The sequence below is a fragment of the Brugia malayi genome (genome assembly GCF_000002995.4).
Source record: "Brugia malayi strain FR3 genome assembly, contig: Bm_v4_Chr3_scaffold_001, whole genome shotgun sequence".
Lineage (NCBI taxonomy): Eukaryota > Metazoa > Nematoda > Chromadorea > Rhabditida > Onchocercidae > Brugia > Brugia malayi.
In genome coordinates this window covers 11159115-11178135 of record NW_025062477.1, presented here as the reverse complement: position 1 = coordinate 11178135, position 19021 = coordinate 11159115, and the positions used below count along the sequence as shown (strand labels likewise).

The window sequence follows — 19021 nt, the reverse complement described above, 5'->3', positions numbered from 1 at the left end:
GTATATCTTTTTTTCTGTTTGTATAAGTTAACTTAGAAACATTTGTTTTGGCAAATCATATCTTTAATTAATCATCAAAAAAAAAGGCAAAAAAAAAATAATCATTAACATTTTGGCTTGATTGATTAGAGTGATGCTACGAATTGAAATATTTCAAATACGAATTTAGCAATGTGCATCATTCTAAATAATAAAAAATTCAATGTCGTTGAAAATTTTTTTGCGAAATTTATTAGATTAATTTCTCCGATTTTTTTTTTTTTTTTTTGATTTGCAATTTAAAAGAGAATTTATTTTTACAGGTAAAGAATAATGCGTGGTTATAAGTGGAATGGGTTTTGTGCTACTTTGCACTACTCATTTCATGAGATTGTATTGTTTTGAAATTGATTACAGAAGATTTTATTATTGTTTGCTTATGAAACAGTACCAGGTTTGTTGTTTTTGCCATCGTTTTTTTCTTTTTTTTTTTTCAATTCTTGAAGTTTTCTAAAATTTAAAATTTATTCTGCATGGTAGTTAAACGACGAATTTTGTAGAGAAAAAATTCCTTACAATAATTCTTGTTTTTATGCTAATTCTTTCCTTCTTTGTTTTCCAATCCTGTTGATAATACTTATTATATAGATTACTGCAGTATTTTAACAATGTAGCTTAGTAGAGTATCAAATTGTCATCTGTTTGATTAGTTTGTTCTATTAAAGTCATTCTAAAGCTTTATACTTATCAATGCTATAAGAACTGATAGTTTAGGAATTTGAGATGACTAAAGTGAGAATGGAAAAAATTCTTGTGATATTAAATTTTTTATAACTTTTTTAAGATTAGATTTATTGTAAATTTATTATAAATGATAAAGCAGGAAAATGCCCGAAGAGGGCCTTTGAATGGATTAGGCTTGGAATGTGAAATAAATGAGCCACCAATGGCTAAAGTTGGAACTCGGAAATGGCGATATCATCAGGGGCGGAATCAATTTTGGTGTGATGGTCGAATCATTATGGCACGACAAAGTTCCATCTTTCTTTTCACTTTGATGGTTATCACTGGAACGATGGGTTTATTTTTCGTCTTTGAGTTAGTTTTTTTTTAGCCTAAATGCAAAAGCATTTATTAGACAGGCAGAAAGAGATTGACAGTTGAAGGAATATAAAATCATGTAAAGTACATGAAAGTGGAAATGTTGATTTACTTTCCCATTTTTAAATTCCCAACCGTAAAACAGTGTAGCATTTTCAAGTAAACTTGTAAATGGTAAAGAATACTGCTCTTTAAATCAGTATTAGTAAGATATTTTGTATCATGAACTAAGGATCTTTATTTTGCATCCGTATTCGTATCTATTAATAATTCATATCTATTAATAAAAGTTATTTATTAGTGGGGCAAATGAAGTATTAAAAGTTATAATAAGGCAGTTTGATTTAATAAAGTTTATAATAAAGCTACTGGAATGATTTTAGCAGTAGGCTATAATTTATTTATTAGCTGTTAGTATGATAATATTACAGTGCACCATATCTATTTTGGAACGTTTCACCGGCTCTTCCAATAGTTGCGGGAATATTACTGTGCCTTGTGCTAGTTAATTTATTCAAGACATCATTTTCTGATCCAGGGATATTACCGAAAGCTACAAATTTGGAAGCTATCGAAGCTGACCGACAATGTATTGCAGGTGATTCTCTCCAGAATTTATAGATACAGCAGTCTTCTTTTAATTGCATGTGAGCTTTTGGTGTATGTTTTGAGCTTTGAACTTTATTCACTCTATCCTGTTGCCATGTTGAAATGATCCGAGTCATACACCCATAAGTGGACAATAAATGTTAAATGTTTATACTACTAATTTATCATCTGAGAATTCCTAATTCTTGAATGCCATGCTATTTTTGGACTTCCTAGTACAATCAGATAATTTTGGACAGTAATGTTTTAATTGTTGGTGATAGTGCTGCGTTTTTCCTATTTCCTTTTTAAATTTGCATTGTGCGAAGCATGCAGATTTTGCTAGCTTTCTTCTAATTGAAGTATTGCTTTCGTTTTTTTTGTTAATAAAAAAGTTTTAGTTCAATTCTCAGTGTTGTGCAATCTGTTTTGAAGAATTTCTTTAGAAAGCAATATGCCAGAAGCAGTGCGACCACCTCCACGCACCAAAGCAGTGCGCATTAACGGCCAACTTATCAAATTGAAATATTGCTTCACTTGTCGCTTATTTCGTCCACCACGTTCCTCTCACTGTTCCGTATGCGACAACTGCATTTTAAACTTCGACCATCACTGCTAGTTTCTTATCACTGCTTTTTTTGTCTGAAAAAAGTCGAAGTTTTTTAGAACTATTTCTTCAAAGTATACAACAAATGTTACATTAGTAATAGACTTGAGGATAAAGATTAGTTGAATTGCTAAATAGAAAATGCCTTACTGGAATTCACGTAGAAGTTTCAAAATCATTACGTTGGCATTTGAAAAATCTACCAAATATTTTTTTTTTATTTATTGAGAATTTCTGTTGTTGAGTAAACAATTAACTTTACAGGTCCATGGGTTGGCAACTGTGTTGGAAAGCGAAATTATCGTCATTTTTATTTTTTCATTGTATCACTCACCGTTCTGACACTATTTGTATTTGCTTGTGTATGTCTTCATCTTGTCATTCGTAAGTCTTTGATCTGTATGTTTTTATCTTGTCTCTCTGTAAATTTTTAGCAATTCCGAAAAGATAAACAATTGTTTGCACGGTAATTCACTAATCTTATAGTTATCAAGATAGGAAATTGTGATATTTCAACGAAATGCCTTTGTTTAACTGTTAATTCGAATCCTTCCCCAATTCCAGTTTTTTTCCTCCAAGAAATATGGCTAACTTTTTCTCCAAATATGTCTTGCATTCCTCATTTGTGTTATGTTGATTGTTTTTAGTATTGGAGCAACCGCGCTTCATAATGGAAGAAAGTTTTTGTGGCTAATAACCAAAGTTATATTCAGTCGTAATCTCTTTATGTTAGAGTCAGGAAAGAGTTATCAAGGGGACTGAGATTTTTTTTTGTCTTAAATGCATGCATTTGATCTTTGATCGGATCGCGCAGCCTCTCTCTATAATATATGACTTTTTTTTTTAGATTAAAATATTTCGGAATATTATACTATTTTAACATTCATTGATATTCAGATTGGTTTTTGTTGTGGGACAGATTTTTATATAGAGTAGCAGAAAAAATCTAAAAAAAAAAAATCAAAGCTGATTTATTAGAAATTTCCTCAAATTCTGCCTGGAAAAAAGTAAATAGAAGTTCTGTTACTTTTTTTTTTTTTCTTTTTCACAGCTAACTGTTTGCAAAGATGCATGTTTTATTTGTTGCAGTGTCACAAAGAGAAAATGCGTTTCTCGGTGCAGTAAGACAAAGCCCTATATCGCTTATAATTGCTTTAGTATGTTTTTTCTCTATCTGGTCAATATTTGGTCTTTCCGGTTTTCACACATATTTACTGTTAACAAATCAGACAACAAATGAAGATATCAAGGGAACATTTAATTCGAAACGATTCCCACATATACAAAATCCATATAATACTGGTTCTGTATTTTCCAATTGTCTTCGAACATTGTGTGCTCCGGAACCTCCAAGGTATGCAATTGTTTCGATTTAATTTTATATTGTAACAATTGAACTTTTTTTTTTTTCTTTTTTGGAAGTTAGGCTAATTGAAAAATTCAATATCTTCATATTATATGCTATTTGCATACATTCCAACTAAACTAAAGATATATAAGATGTTGAAAGCCGATTGTTGTACCTTGAGAAATTTTTAATTAAAAGAAAAACAAAAAAAAAAAAAGTTGATTTTGTCAAGAGTTGAAGGAATCTGACTGACATGAATCACATAAATTACTTGAACCGTCCATCTGTACTTTTCTTTTTTATTACAGTGATCTTGTATAGATTATACCTGATTTATAAAAATACTCCAACAGAGAGTGGTTTTTTCAGTTTAATTGACCGAAGAGGTATTGTTGAGTCTGAACCGACTGTGATAGTGAGGAATTATGGTGCAACTGATGGTTTAGAGCGGCAATCATATGAACTTGTTTTAGGGTGATTGTTTATTTATTAAGGATCTCAGTAAAGAGATGTTTCCTGCCAAAAAAAAAAAAAAAAAAAAAAACGATAAAGAATTGCTTGTTTTCTTTTTGACACTTAGTGTCGTTCGATTAAAGGAGTTATTTCAGTTAATTTGTAAAATGTTGATATATTTGCTTTTTTGGCTTGAGAATCCAAATTAATGAAGCAAATCTTCCATTAAATAGGAAAATACGAAACGGTTCACCAAAGAGAAAAAACCTTACTTAATACCGTGCTTTCCATCGGAATGCAATTTATTAATTCTGATTTTGAAACTTACTCGAAGAAACTTCTTCACTGCACTATTTTCCAATTAATTATCATGCACAGTTGTTTGTTCTAACTGTTCACGCATGCTAAACCTCTGTCTTTGCCTTTCTTACAATTTAAGAAGTGAAGAAGGAGAGAACTCACTTTTGTGCTAGTTTCATGAAATAAGAGATAATTGTTTCAGAAAAGATTCGGTGCACAGTTAGCGTCTATCCTACATTTATGAATGTTACAATTTCTTTTTTTAATCTTTTTGTTGATTTATTATGAAGCTGAACTCATGGCCAGCTTTGAAACGTCTAAGAGTCTAAAGTTTACAGTTCAAATGTAATTTTTGTATCTGTTAAAAAAGGAAGAAAATTTCCACATATTTCCAACTGGTATTTCCTGTCTTTTGTTTGTATTACTTTCACTTCACTACTGGTTTCTTTCGATTTGTTAGTGTAAATTGCTGTATGATCTGCTTTGATTTTTTTTTTTTTACAGTTTGTTTTTACAAGTATTTGTGAACATGATTTACAGTGCCATTTTAATGTTAAGCTAGTTCGTCTTTTCTTTTTGTTATATAAAAACTTTTATTTATGTATCCCTTTGCACAAGATTAATATTAATTATTTCATTGCGATGTATGCGTAATAATCATTAAATGGCGTTCAAAAAACGTTCAAAATGTGTTAAGAATTATACGCAACAAAATATTTATGTTCAAAAAAGAAAAAAAAAATTCCAACTCGTATATTAGCGCAGCTAAAATTATTTGCTGCGTAAAAAAAAAAAAAAAAGAAACAGAAAAAAATTGCCAGTAATTAGGTATCCATAATTTACTTCGTTGACAAGAACAAATCACTTAAAATTCCATCTTTTTTTTAAAATATTTTCTCGGCTTCCTCGGGAAATTATTAACTTTCTAAACCGTACATGGAAATTATTCATTTTGTATTTGGAGTACATACAACAAGGAAATCGTGTGCAACGAAAATGAATTTCTTTATGAATATTACAGATATTAACCTCACGCAAAACACGTGACCCAAACGTGGAAACGAAAAAGCAACGGACACGAAGAGAAGGAAATGCAATCCCACTACAGGGTTGAGATACAATTAGCGAAAATATTTGTTGCTGTACCTCAGCCGATGTCGCATTTTTCGCATTGAACTCATTCTCTGACCACCGACATAGATGCAAAGTGGAGTGATAGAGTGCTTGTATTCAACCAGTGAGATAAATTTTTTGAAGAAAAAGTCAGTGGTTTGGTAGGAGAGTGCTAGAGAAATGATCAAGTTTCTTGACGAAAAAGTGTTATATGGTAAGAGACAGCTAGAGAATGAAAGAGTAAAAGATTGGTGAATAGCTTAAATTTAGTATTAAATGATTGCTTCTCTTTTTTTTCCTACTTTTTGCAATTGTTTTAGTTATGTTTGTGTGGTAATGAAGTTCTGAATGAAAGACAATGAAAGAGACAATTTTTTATCAAAAATTTTCAATTAGGAATTTTTCTTTCATTTTTATATTTCTTAAATTTTTTGGAAGAAATTACAAATTTTTTAAAAATGATAAATATTGTTCATTTTAAAATTGAAAGTGTTTGGTGAATTTAATAGATTAAATTTTTATAAGTACACTTCAATTTAATAAATTTTGGAAAGAAAGAATACTTTTTGTTCAATATTAAGTTTTAACGAAATAATTTATCATTATTTGTCATGCTACTTAATAATCTCAAAGATAAAATGAAAGAGTTGATAAGTAACGTTGATCGATAATTTTAAGGTAGTTTTTTCTTCTTTCTCTTTTTCGTCCTTGTTTTTTTTTAGGAAAGTTATGAAGCAAATAATACGGCCATGTCGAATATTGTGGAATTTACAACAGCAGAGGAATATGCTTATGCTTACATCTGATATTTCGGTTATTCGGACAATAGCATTATCAACTAGTTATGCATCATTAGAGGTTTGTTTTTTAATGCATGATAATTCACACTTTAACTTTGATAGGGATTTGATTCATTTTAAAATGATTTCCAAGCATTTTTTTTTTATTGTAATAGGTTTAAGTGGTTATAAGGGAGTAATTTTTTTTTTTCACTGATTTTTTGAAATAGTTTCTAGACGGGATACTTTAAATATAAGGTTTTTAAATTAGTTTTAAAGACAGTTTATATATTTATTAAGTATGCAGTTTTTATTATACGAAAATCTAATCAAAAATTTGTTGAAATTAACAGTTTTGCTGATATTCTATTACATTTCTATTCTTTTCGTTTTATTTTATTATAAAAAAATAGGTAATTTGGATATGGAGTGGGAGGCGGTTTGATTTTGATTTTAAATGAATGAATATGTTTTTCATACTTTATTGTTTCTTCTTTTTTTTTAAACGATCATTTAAGTCAGTAAGATATTTCTCACAACAAGGGCAGCATCAGTCAAAACCAAGAAATTTCTTGAAAAATTTATTGGATAATATACGAGAAGAATTTGAAAAAAATAAGGAATTGCAGGTGAGTTTTGTTTTTCTTTTTCCACCTTTCATCTATTTTTGTACATAAATTTAAGGTGAAAAAGCAGGTCAGTTATCAAAAATTGATAAATTGATATCAATTCTAATAAGTTTCCAATAATATTTAATTGCTAATGTCCACTCTTTGATTTATGTAATAAAATTAACGGTCTTTTTTCACATCATAAAAAAAAAAAAGTAAAATATGTTAACCTGTTTTTTTGTGTGGAATTGCTTGTTGAGCATTAGATTCGGTCTGCAATTTCTTGATTTGTGCTACTTAACCTGAATGTTTTTTCCAGGAAAATAGGCGACAATTGGATGAAAGATTGAGAAGTTTAAATGACAGCGAAGCTCTAAAGGAAGCCAGAAGGAAATTTGTGAGTTCCTTTTTTCCTGTAATACTTTTTAGCAGTTATTGTTTTATAACGGCCTATTTATGGTCTTTTTTTGTTTTCCATTTCAGACCAGTAGATTATCGGCAAAACTCGTTGAATATTTTAGGAATTAATCGAAAAAGAAACTCTGAAAAGCTCACAAGTTATTCAAAACAAGATCAATGATGTTCGCAACCATATATCACAGGTAAGCTGCTTAGTTCATTTTTTTTTTCTTCCTTAGTTTTTCTATCGTTTATTAAGTACAGCTTTAGTAATATTTTTCGATTCATATGAAATAAATAAACATAACATAAAACAAAGATGTTTGGTATTATTATCAAATTTGGACAAAATAAAATTGTTTGTCGAGAAAAACGTACCTTAAAAAATTTGATTACTATTTTATACAGATGATAGTAGAAGTACAGAAAACTGAAGCGGGAAAGAAGCTTTCCTTAGCTGCAGAAGAAGTGTTGAAACAAGCAAAGGTTGCTGCAGAAATGATCGAGAAAGCGGCAGAGCAAGTTGGGGACAATCAATTGTATCAGAGTGTTAGCTCGGTTAGTGCATGAAAAATTTATCACACATTACTTGTATCTTATGATGAAGCATATATATTTACTAAAAATGTGGAAAATATCCTGAGTTCTTCATCGATGAAGATTAATCAGTCTGAATTTCTAAAAGATTTTTTTAGCACTTTGGTTTGAATGCTAGAATTAAGGGTATGATATTTCACCCTGAAGGAAAGGTTCATTTTTCTGCCTCAGATATTGGCAGTCATTATTATATTTATTCATCAAATTAATTCAATTTTGAAACTTTGCAGTCAGTGAAAGTGATCAAGGATGAGGTTGATAATATTGTCGATGTACACATGTATACTCGACCAGGTTACATCTCTTTTTTTTTTTAATATTGTTTATGCTTTGTGTTTTGCAAACTTTACGAAATTTTATCTTGTATTTATGAGGATTCATAAAATGGCGCGATTCCAACTTTTAAAAAATGTTTCAGATCAGTTAAAAATGCGTTCAGCATCCTCCTCCACGTACACAGATCGCGTTATAGAAGCTAATCCGTAAGTTGATCGATATCAATGATTGTTTTTTTGTTATGCCATAAATAATAAGCACGTTGTGATTTATCTTTAGAATAATCTTAGGAGCACTTTTCTTTAACATTTCATATAAATAAGGTTTTTTTTTTCTTTTTTTTTTTTGCAATAACGAGATATAAAATTTACATGAAGAAAATATATTTATATATTTACAGTTTCTTAGGATTTTGTATATTTTGAGATTTCATGTTGAATGGAGTAAAAGTTTTATGTTTTCTTTTTTTTTTTTCACCAACGTATAACTAAATTTCTATAGAAATGCAACTGGTATGGAGCTTCACAAAGAATCTAAGTGGTATGCTGGATGGAAAACTTTCTCCGAAAATAACGCTTATTATAACAGTGTGTTTGATTTTAGCTTTTAATAAGTTTTAGATTTCTGTGTTTGATTTTAGCTTTTAATAAATTTTAGATTCCTGCGATATCTTTTTAATTCTTTATGTGAGAAAGTTTAGTAATATTTTTACAACTTTTTTCAGAATTGAGCAGTATTGTTGTTATTTATTTTACCCAATAAAATCAGTGCCAAGAATTTGACTGTTTTATAAACATATTTTATTTCAGAAATTTTGGATTGGAAAATGCGTCTAGATGAAAGCGATAATTTGGCATTGAGATTGGTACGGGGTTTCACTGATAAAGTTTCCTCACTACTTGGCACGTTCTCTTAAAAATTTATTTCATTGAATTTAATTACCATCTAATATTAGTGGAGTGCATATTTTTATTAGTCATATTGATGTTCTATAATTTTTCTATGATTTATAATTTTTAGGTCACATTTTATTATATGAAATGGTCTTGTATATGCGATATTCCAATATTTTTAAAATTGATTCCTTAACTCTGAAAAATAGAGAAAAACAATTGCATTTTTATAATATTCCAAAATATTTCAAAGAAGTTTTAACTTCAGGTGGTCATAGTGAAATATCAGAAGTGCTTTCTGAAATCCAGAAAGTTGATCCAAATTTTGAAAAGAATGAATGGTTACGTTTTTGCGAAAAGGAAATAATTCCGAACGTTCTGGAAGCATTTATTCGTGGTGATTTGAAAATTCTCAAAGATTGGTGCTACGAAAGAGTTCGTTGTTCTCTATATTATCACCTTTCTTCTTGATTATTATTTATTTATTTTTTTTTTTTTTTTTTTTGGGATTTCACAACTTTTTCAGTCTTGTAAAATGATTGAGACTTTTATAAAGTTTAATTTCCAGGCTTATAATATTTTATCAGCAACTGTTAATGAATATAAAAAGATCAATTTTAATACAACGGACAGTCGTATCATCGATATCAATAGGGTTGAGGTTCATCATTACTTTTTTTATGAATTACTCTTCATCCTTTTATTCATTTAATAAATGTATTCTAGACTGTTATATGATTGAATATTGAATATAGTTGTGCATTCTTAAATCACAGGTCTGAATAGCAAGTTTCTGAAAACATTTTTGCCATAAAATCCGCAAATTTGAAAAGATTTCTAGAATTTACTTGTAATTTATTTAAATGATTTACAATAATGTTGATAAGCATAATGTGAAATTGATTCTGTATTTGCATGGAATCTTTGTAAAGATACTTCTAGTCAAAATTTGTAATTTTTAATGCTTGAATAAATTATAAAAAATATTTTAGATGGTTACTGGTAAAATGATGGAACACGGGCCAGTAATAATAATTACATTTCAAGCTTATATGGTAAATATTGTGAGAAATATGGAGGGAAAAGTTGTCGAAGGTGATCCGGTAGGTTTCTTATTATAATTTTGAGCATTAAATGGAACTAATAGGTAATTAATAGATATTTAATTCTTGAAAAATCAAGCTTTATTTAATAGAATATTACAAGAAGCTTAAGCTTTGTGTGTCTAAATTATTTTATAAATAATTCTATTATATAACATAAATTAATTGAGTGATTTATATCACTGTAAAGTTGTTAATTATATGAATAGAAATTGTAATGCATCAGATTATTTCTGTTATTTAGCAAAATCTGTTATTTAGCAAACTGTTGGAAAAAAATTTTTTGTTTGATTAGTGAATGAAATTCTTGTTGTTAATCAGTTGATGTAAATGATTAGTCGGAATAAATTTTATTGATTAATGTCATAAGGATTATTAGATAATATTAAATTAAATTAGTTGTAGGTTGTCGTTGAGTAAAGATTGATGAAGTGTAGAGGAAATAATTAAATGTTTCTAATTGAAGCTTGCTTTTACTAAAAACTTACCTCAGGAAATGATTTTAACTCCTTCTATAATGTGCATTGGCTAACAACAAAGCATATGATTACAGTGAATTAAAAGCTATAACATTCAGATGACATTTAACCTTTACCCTTTAACCAGTAGAAGTTGGTTTTTAATATTATATCATCTGTTCATATGAGTAACTGTCAAGTTAGAAGACCTCTGCAGTATTTCAAATTGATTTAGTTTATAACAAAAGAAGTTAATTGAACAGGAATCGTACAACCTTTTATAATCAAATCTAGTTCAGCTGACAGAATGGAAAATCAAACTGGTAAAACTGGAAGTAAACTGGAAGAAATGGAAACATATTTGTTAACAAATTGTAACATTCGTAGCAGTTTATGTAGATCAGTTTATCTATAATTGGTAAATGGATGAAAAATAAATAATTTATGACATAAAATTGAAACGATTTCATATTTATTTAAGGTTTAAGGGGATATTAAAACAAAACAATCCTTGGTTTATAAATTTCTAAATTTACGAGTTTTAATACGAAATTAATTCCAATATGTTATAAAGTTTCACTTTATTTTAATAAATTTTCAATTTCAATATATGTATAAATTTCAGTGAAATTTTCAATTTATTAATTTCATTATATTATTTGGAATTCTTTCATCTTTATATCTTTCATAATAATGTTAGCTAGGTGGTCATTTATTTCATTTTAGCTATTTGGTTCGATATGTATTTGAAATTTTAAACAATTTTGAAATGGAAATTTCAGAACAGTCCGGTACGTGTTCATCATGTATGGGTAATGTGTCGTGATATGGAAGAGTATAATCCAAGAGTAGCATGGAAAGTGCTTGAGGTACATATGCAGAAGGGTAGTCTAACATTGTAATATAATTCTTTCTTTTTTAATTTTTTTGTTACTTTTGTAATCTTTTGCATTTTCATCTGATGCAAATTTTACTTTTAATATAAAAATGAAATTTTGTTTTCGTTTTAAATTTGCCAATAGGTGGTCAAAATTCCTGTTTTATGTTACACATATGTATGTTGTTACTTGTCATGAATAATGCATTAAAAAAAAGAACCGCAATTGCCACTTGTTTTTTTTTTTTTTGCTTTGTAATGTTGAAAGATGGTAAATATAAGAAAATAGAAAAATATGTAAAAAGATTTAACTCAATTTGAAATGACTTGATTTATCTATTTATTTATAGTCAAAAAATTATCACAAAAAAAAAATGCTATGTGTGAGATAATTTTTAAAAAAGAACTTTTACTCACTTATTTTTAATGTTTATATTTGTTTATGTTTATTTTTGCACCACTTTTTTGACTCCTTTTCTAACTTTTATTGATAAATCTAAATAAGTAAGGGATTAAGTGTTTAAAATAGAGAGATTTGTTGTTAAAAAGTTTTTATGAACTATTATTAATTTCAAATAATTGCAGTCAAAATGAAAAAAAAAAAAGAAAAGAGTATTCAAGAAATCCTTCTGTTTACATCGAAATTTTAGTGTTTGCTTTTATTATTCCTTCTTTTTTTTAAATTCTTATTGACAAATTTAATTGTTAATTTTTGCTCAATGAGTTTACTTTTTGCTATTTTTTGTTGTATTAATTTTGTTGTTGTTTGTTCTATGTATGAATTAAAATCTAAATGATGATCTGTTTTGAAATTTTGAAAATTTTCATTCTACATAATTATGTATAAGAGTGTGCTGTTAGCCTTAAATTTTTAATTAATTTTTTTTTTTTTTTTATTTATTTAATATTAAAATATTTGTTAGTTTTTCATAGCATTCAAATGCGAAAAAATACAAATTAATTGTATTTGATGAAGAAATAAATTTGTTGAAAGCCATTCAAAAAAATCTTATTTTGTGGTACAATTTCATCCTTATCAATAAACTTGGATTTAAATGATTATTTTGATCGAAGCTATCATAGTGTTCATCGGCAGAAAATCAAATGGATTATATCAATAAATTAATCTTTATGAAATTTATGATTTCATTCATTAAAATATTCCTTTCAAATCATTCATCTCTAAAAATTCTTTTTTTTAATATAACTTTTGAAAAAAAAAAAAAGAAAACGGTAGAAGACAAATGTTGTGCTTTCGAAAATTCTCAACTCTTCGTTTTTTTTTTTTTTTTTTTAAATGGATAATACCATTATTTTATTTCCTATTACACCGTAAAGTGATAAAAAAGTAATTCTACTTGTATTGCACTTTATTATTGTTTGAATGATTAGTTATCAATCGCATTTAACTTTTTCAATTTTTTTTTTTTGAAAAAAAAAAATTGAAAAATTATGTTGATAAAACCACAAAACTGTGATAGATGTAACAAATTTCTATAATTATGTAAATGTTTTTTTTTTTTGTCAATGCATTCAATTAATTATGAAAAAAAAAAGTAAAATATTAAACAATTCTGACGAGGAAAAAAAAATTGAATGAAAATAGATGAAAGAAAAGAAAAATAAAAGAATCGAAATTGAATAGTTTTTATTATATGTAAATAAATCTATTAAAATGGAAAAATAATTTAACTTCAAATATTATGCACATAAATCAGAATAATGCTAATAATTTAATTTATCATTTTGAAAAAAAAAAAAAAAAAACTTTTTAAAACCTTTTTTCTCCTTAATGAAAATAAAATATCAATTTATTAATTGAAATTTTATTTTAATTACTTTTTTTTTCTTGTGTTTTATCTAGAATTTTATTTGAATAAATGGGACATTTTATTAATCCAAACATTGTAATATTAAAATGATATGATATTTTCCAAAGTACAAATTGATTAACTTATATACAAGAGTTAGTATTATCTATTTGAATATAATTTCAAATGAATTTGAATAAATTAAAATCCTTTTAATACTATTATTGAATGATAGTTGTACATTTTAATGAACTATTGCATATAAATTAGGTGAATGAAATGCATTTTTGATAAATAATTTGTTATGGCAAGAAAAAAAAAAACTGATAAGACAAAATTGATTTGATAAGATAAATGAAATTAAATTTTGCTTTTATAACTGCTAAGCAGATTTGATAATACCAATAAAATAATTAATTTAAAATTTAATTTCTTTTTTTTTATTGAAAAAAGCAAAAGCAAAAAAAAGGAGAAAAAAAATTTCTTTTTTCTTCATTTTTACCATCAATAAGCATTGAAATCGTACAATTTTTTTGAATGGAAAAGAAAAACGATCAATTTTTTTTCTTCAGATCAAAGATCAAATGTGAATGAGAAGAAATTTTAGCAAATATTATTTTGTGTTATTTACAAATTTTTCTTTCTTTTTTTTTTTTTTTAATGGAAAAATTTTTGGTGAAAGAAACGAGTAAACTGTTTATGTATCCAACAATATTAATATAAATAATAATTTATTCAATTATATATAATTTATAACAAAAAAATTTGATGCTATAATTTAATGACAAATAATCTTCAATTAATTAAATAATTAATTATAATAATCAGAACTGTAATATACATAACTTTTCAAAATTTCGATTCAAAATTTCTTTCGTTTCTTTTTTTGTTTTCTTTTCGGTTTTTGCTTTTATTTTTCTGAGTCAAAAAATTTGATTTTTTGCAAATTTTCTTACCTTTTTTTTTTTTTTCAAATTTATAAGAAAAAACAAATTATTATAAGTGATTCTGGTTTTTAAAAGAAAAAAAAAAAATACTGATTTCTTTTTTTTTATGATTGAGCAGAATTATTATTATTATTATTATCATTATTATTGTTGTTGATATTATCATATTATCAATATATATATATATATATATATATATATATATATATATATATATCACTGCATGAATTGTTATCATCACAATATTATCATCAAATAGATCAATAATTAATAATTTTATCGATTCATTTTTATATTATTTAATTTTTAATCATCATCTAAATCATTCTAATCTAACTTATTTTTCAATTTTCAATCTTAGCTTACTTATTTAAAGTTATTTTTGAATTTTTAATCTTAGCCTACTTATTTAAAGTTTAAGCATTGCATAAAATAAAATAAAAATAAAACAAAATCTCTCTCTCTCTCTCTCTCTCTCTCTCTTTCTCTTTCAATTTTTACAATTATTATACTTTCGTGTAATATTTTTTTTTTATTTACTCAAAAGAAAATGAAAAAAAAAGGATCAAAAATATTGCAAAATCTTTATTTTATCTTTTTAATTGATCAAAAGTCAATAAGAAATAGCGAAAGTGGAGAAAAAAAAAACTTTCAAATTTAATTAGGACATTTCTTTCTTGTGACAAACTCATTTCTTATATTTTGTTTGTTTTTTTTTTTTTTTTTTTTGTGACAAAATTTTGTATTTATTTCTTTGAGAAGAAATTTTAATCTTTTATTGTTTATTATTTATTAGATAGAAAAAGAAAATTTCAATATAAATCATTTTTTCTCCTTTTTCTAATAGATACTAATATCATACACGTAAGTATGACCACTTACGTGACTGAAAATTTTTGCAGCTTAACACGTATGTGAATATAATATATTTAAAAATACGTAAGTGAAAATTATGTAATGCTAATAAATCACAAATAAATCATAAGTTATTTGTAGGAATAGTGAAGTATATATATTTGCAGAAATACTGAAATACTGAAAAAAAAAACATATTCCCAATTATTAAATAATTTAATATGTTTGGTCTTTATTCCTTCTTCTCTTATATCAATTTAAAAAAAAAAAAGTTTTATTGTATTATTACTTTTAATAATAAAAGACAAGAGATATCTCTATCTAAATTGAATATTAAAATTGCTAAAGTAAATAAGAAACTAATTAAATAAACATCTTCATATTTAATTTGGATAGATAATTATTAACGAATTAATTAATTAATTAATTAAATAATGATCAAAATTTTTTGTAAATTTTAACATTGACTGTAATTTTTGCTCTTTATACTTTTCTTCTTCATTATAACATTCCTGTCATTTATTTCTTCTCTTATTTCAATTTTCCTTTTTTTTTTTTAAAAAAAAAAAAAAAACTTTTACTGCATTATTATTTTTAGAAAAAATAAAGGGAAAGCAAAATTTGATTAAATTCAATTTGATTATTAAAATTAAGAAAAAGTAAAAGAATAATTTATATAAAATTTAAAATTTTTAATTATTATCGAGAAAAAAGAAGACAAAGCATCTCTAAAATCAATTATGATTATTAAAATCAGTTTTAAATTTCTTAAGAAAGTAAATAATAATATGAAAAATTAAGAAAGCGACCAATTTGATTATTAAAATTAAGAAAAAGTAAAATAACAATTGATGTAAAATTCAAAATGTTTAAGTTTTATTCAATAAATATTGTTAGCACATTAATTTATATATTAATTTCATAGCAAAACAAAAAACATTAGTTTGTTGTCTATTGACTAAATTTGTTTATAAATTTGATCTAATTAGTTTCTTTCCAAGAAATTTTTAAAATTGATCATCATTAATCAATTAAAATTAAAAATTCTCTTGAAGCATATGATTTAAAAAGCGATAGTGCATTTTCTAGGCAAATTGTCAGTGATAAATTTATCAGTTAAATCATTTTGAAGAAAAACAACAGCTGATCTGTTTACACGTTTCAAAAAGAAGAAATTTGAAGAAAACAGGTGGCAATTTTTATATTTCCGCTTCAATATTATATAACTTTAACATATTTTAAGTAGAAAGGTTTGAAAAAAAAGAAAAAAAAAAGATAATATAGAATTAATAATGTTAGCATTAATTAAATTAAAATATAAAATAATGTTAGCGAATAATTAAAATGAAAATAGTCAAATTCATTAATACAAATTATAAAATATTTATTTTTTTTTTTTTTTTTTGCATGTTTATAAATTTCAATTATAAAAAAAATATTGCACACATTTATTTAAAGGTAAAAATATCTTATAAATAACAATTATTTGAAGTTAAAATTAAAAAAAAAAAAGTGTTACAAGTTTTTCTTTTGTATTTTGCTTGTATAATTTAATTAAGTAAAGAATTAGTTGATAAAAAAAAAAAAAAAAATGTTTGAAATATTTTGCAAATTTAAACTTTGTTCATATTTTCACCTCTTTTTTTTTTCTCTCTCTCTCTCTCTCTCTTTCTCATTTGTAATAAAATGTTGTAATAGCTCAACGAAAGTTAAGCAAAATAAAAAGAAAGGGAGAGAGAGAGAGAGAGAGAGAGAGAAAAGGTAAAAGGGCAAATGTAATTTCATTTGTTATTTGTGATAATAACATACTTATGATTCATCATGTCAAAAAAACAAATAAACATTAAAATTTCATAGTAAGGAATATTCTAATAGACCATCAACTTCTAGTAAATTAATTGATAAACAACTTTTAATCAATCAGTTGAGTAATACTTCCTGTTAACATTGTTTATTAATTTTTTGATAATAATATAGAGTTTGTCGTTGTTTTGTTATTTTGAAATATTAGTATTTTGAAGTAAAATATGATTAATTTTAAGGCAAAACGAAAAAAAAAAATTAGTCCACAAATTATTTGTTGTTAGGATTCTTTTGTTTATTGTTAAGATTGTTTTGTTTATTGCTAAAATTCATTCATTTCGTTTTGAATTTATATTTGATATAAGTAAATTGGAAAAAAAAAAAACGTAAGAATAATGAATAATAATAATGATTATTTGAGGAATATTTCAATATTATTATTTATTTTCTGATAATATGCATGCATTTATCATTGTTTTATCATTTGAAATGCTGTTAGATTATTTTGTTTTGTTCAAATAAAAATGGAAAAATGAAAAAATTATTTTTATTAAATCATTAAATCATTTGCAAAAGTCTAATAAGAGATATAATTAAATGATAATCGAATATGATAAAATGATTAAAAATGTGTTTACTGCGAGAATATATGGCCAATTAATTATTCATAATGTATTGATAATTTTTTAATCTATTTGCAAAAATGCTATCAGCTATTAATTACATTTTTTGAAAGTATGCCAGTTCTTAATATTGATAATAATTAATATTTATATTAATAATCACAGCGATAATGATGGTGCTTAATAATAATAATAATAATAATAACATAACTATAAGCTGATGGTATCTTAAAATGTAATGGCATAGGACAAAATTAACATAAGAATATATATTTAATAAATTTAATATATTAGTGTAAGTAGTACATTAAAGTATTTATTTATAGATAATGTAAATAATTTTATAATGTATTCAAAATATTTACATCATATAATAATCATATAAATTAGCTAAATTTTTAATGGGAAGAAAAAGAAATGAAAAATAATTAAAAGAAATGAAAAATAAATAAATTCATCCTAAATTAATTTTATCAAAATATAATATTTGAAAATGCTTCTTAATTCCATTCCATTTAACAATTTTACTTTTTATAACATTATTCTTTCTTCTATTCTACTAATCTTACAATTAATTAATTAATCAAAGTGCTTTTTTATTTAATATTTGCAAAAAAAAAGTTTATTTAGTAAATTAATGATAGAATTTAAAATTTATTTTAACCGAAATGACCAACTACAATCGGTGGTCACTCACTCACTCGTCATTTCCGTAAAGGTCAACAACATTCCGGTCATTCATCACTTTCATTTTCTCTTTCTGCTAATCTTTCTAATTTCTATTCAAATTCATCTATCTTCATAGCACATACATACATACATACACATACACACATACACATACAGATAGGGAAAACAGACAAATAGACACACACACACACACACACATACATTCATACACACAGACATACATATTCTTCTATTATTTTGTCTATTTTATATGCTTTTCCGATAGAATATCGGTTAGGGATTTCTTCTTTTTTTTTTTTTCAAAATTTAAGTAATTTAATACTCGTTTAAAGTGTCTGTATGCGTGTGTATGTATGTTGTCTCTCTATGCATGTATGCATGTGTATGTGTATGTGTGTATATTTTTCAATCTGCAAACTGAAAAATTTTATAAGCAGTGTATTAGTATTTATCTAATGGCGCAGGTTGTTGTCGAGATTGTTTGACCGACCATTACCGCAAACTAATTCAGTGTTTATTGAATTATATTTTGGATATTGTAATGCATATTTCAATTTTAAAATATTTTGTAAATTTAGAATTTAATATTATTTTGTAGATTTTTTTGTTTTTCTTTTTTCTTTTTGCTCATTTAAATCAAAAATTTTAATTAAAAAATTTTATTCCTAATTGAATGTACTCTTCATCTCTCTCTCTCTCTCTCCGTCCTTTAATCTCTCCTAATGATTATGCATTTGTGAAGCATATCATGCCGTACACATACACACATACACACACACACACACAAAATGGTTGGATGAAGCATAATGC

The 19021-nt window shown here is 25.4% G+C and overlaps 2 protein-coding genes across 2 annotated transcripts; both read left to right on the top strand.

Moving 5' to 3' along the window:
* Positions 1–331: 331 nt before the first annotated feature.
* Bma-dhhc-2 (Tim44-like domain containing protein) lies at positions 332–4101 on the top strand (the record flags this gene model as incomplete). The annotated part of the gene is made up of 7 exons (XM_043080848.1): positions 332–433; positions 863–1077; positions 1512–1678; positions 2115–2240; positions 2540–2659; positions 3365–3629; positions 3993–4101. 7 exons carry the CDS (start codon positions 332–334, stop codon positions 4099–4101), a joined length of 1104 nt encoding a protein of 367 aa, XP_042936782.1.
* Positions 4102–6218: 2117 nt separating this feature from the next.
* On the top strand, positions 6219–11507 carry Bma-tin-44 (Tim44-like domain containing protein; the record flags this gene model as incomplete). The annotated part of the gene is made up of 13 exons (XM_043080847.1): positions 6219–6347; positions 6787–6897; positions 7199–7276; positions 7401–7481; positions 7687–7836; positions 8106–8169; positions 8294–8357; positions 8653–8738; positions 8961–9023; positions 9313–9479; positions 9613–9705; positions 10037–10147; positions 11388–11507. The coding sequence occupies 13 exons, from the start codon at positions 6219–6221 to the stop codon at positions 11505–11507; spliced, it is 1317 nt and encodes a 438-aa protein (XP_042936781.1).
* Between the last annotated feature and the right edge of the window lie 7514 nt (positions 11508–19021).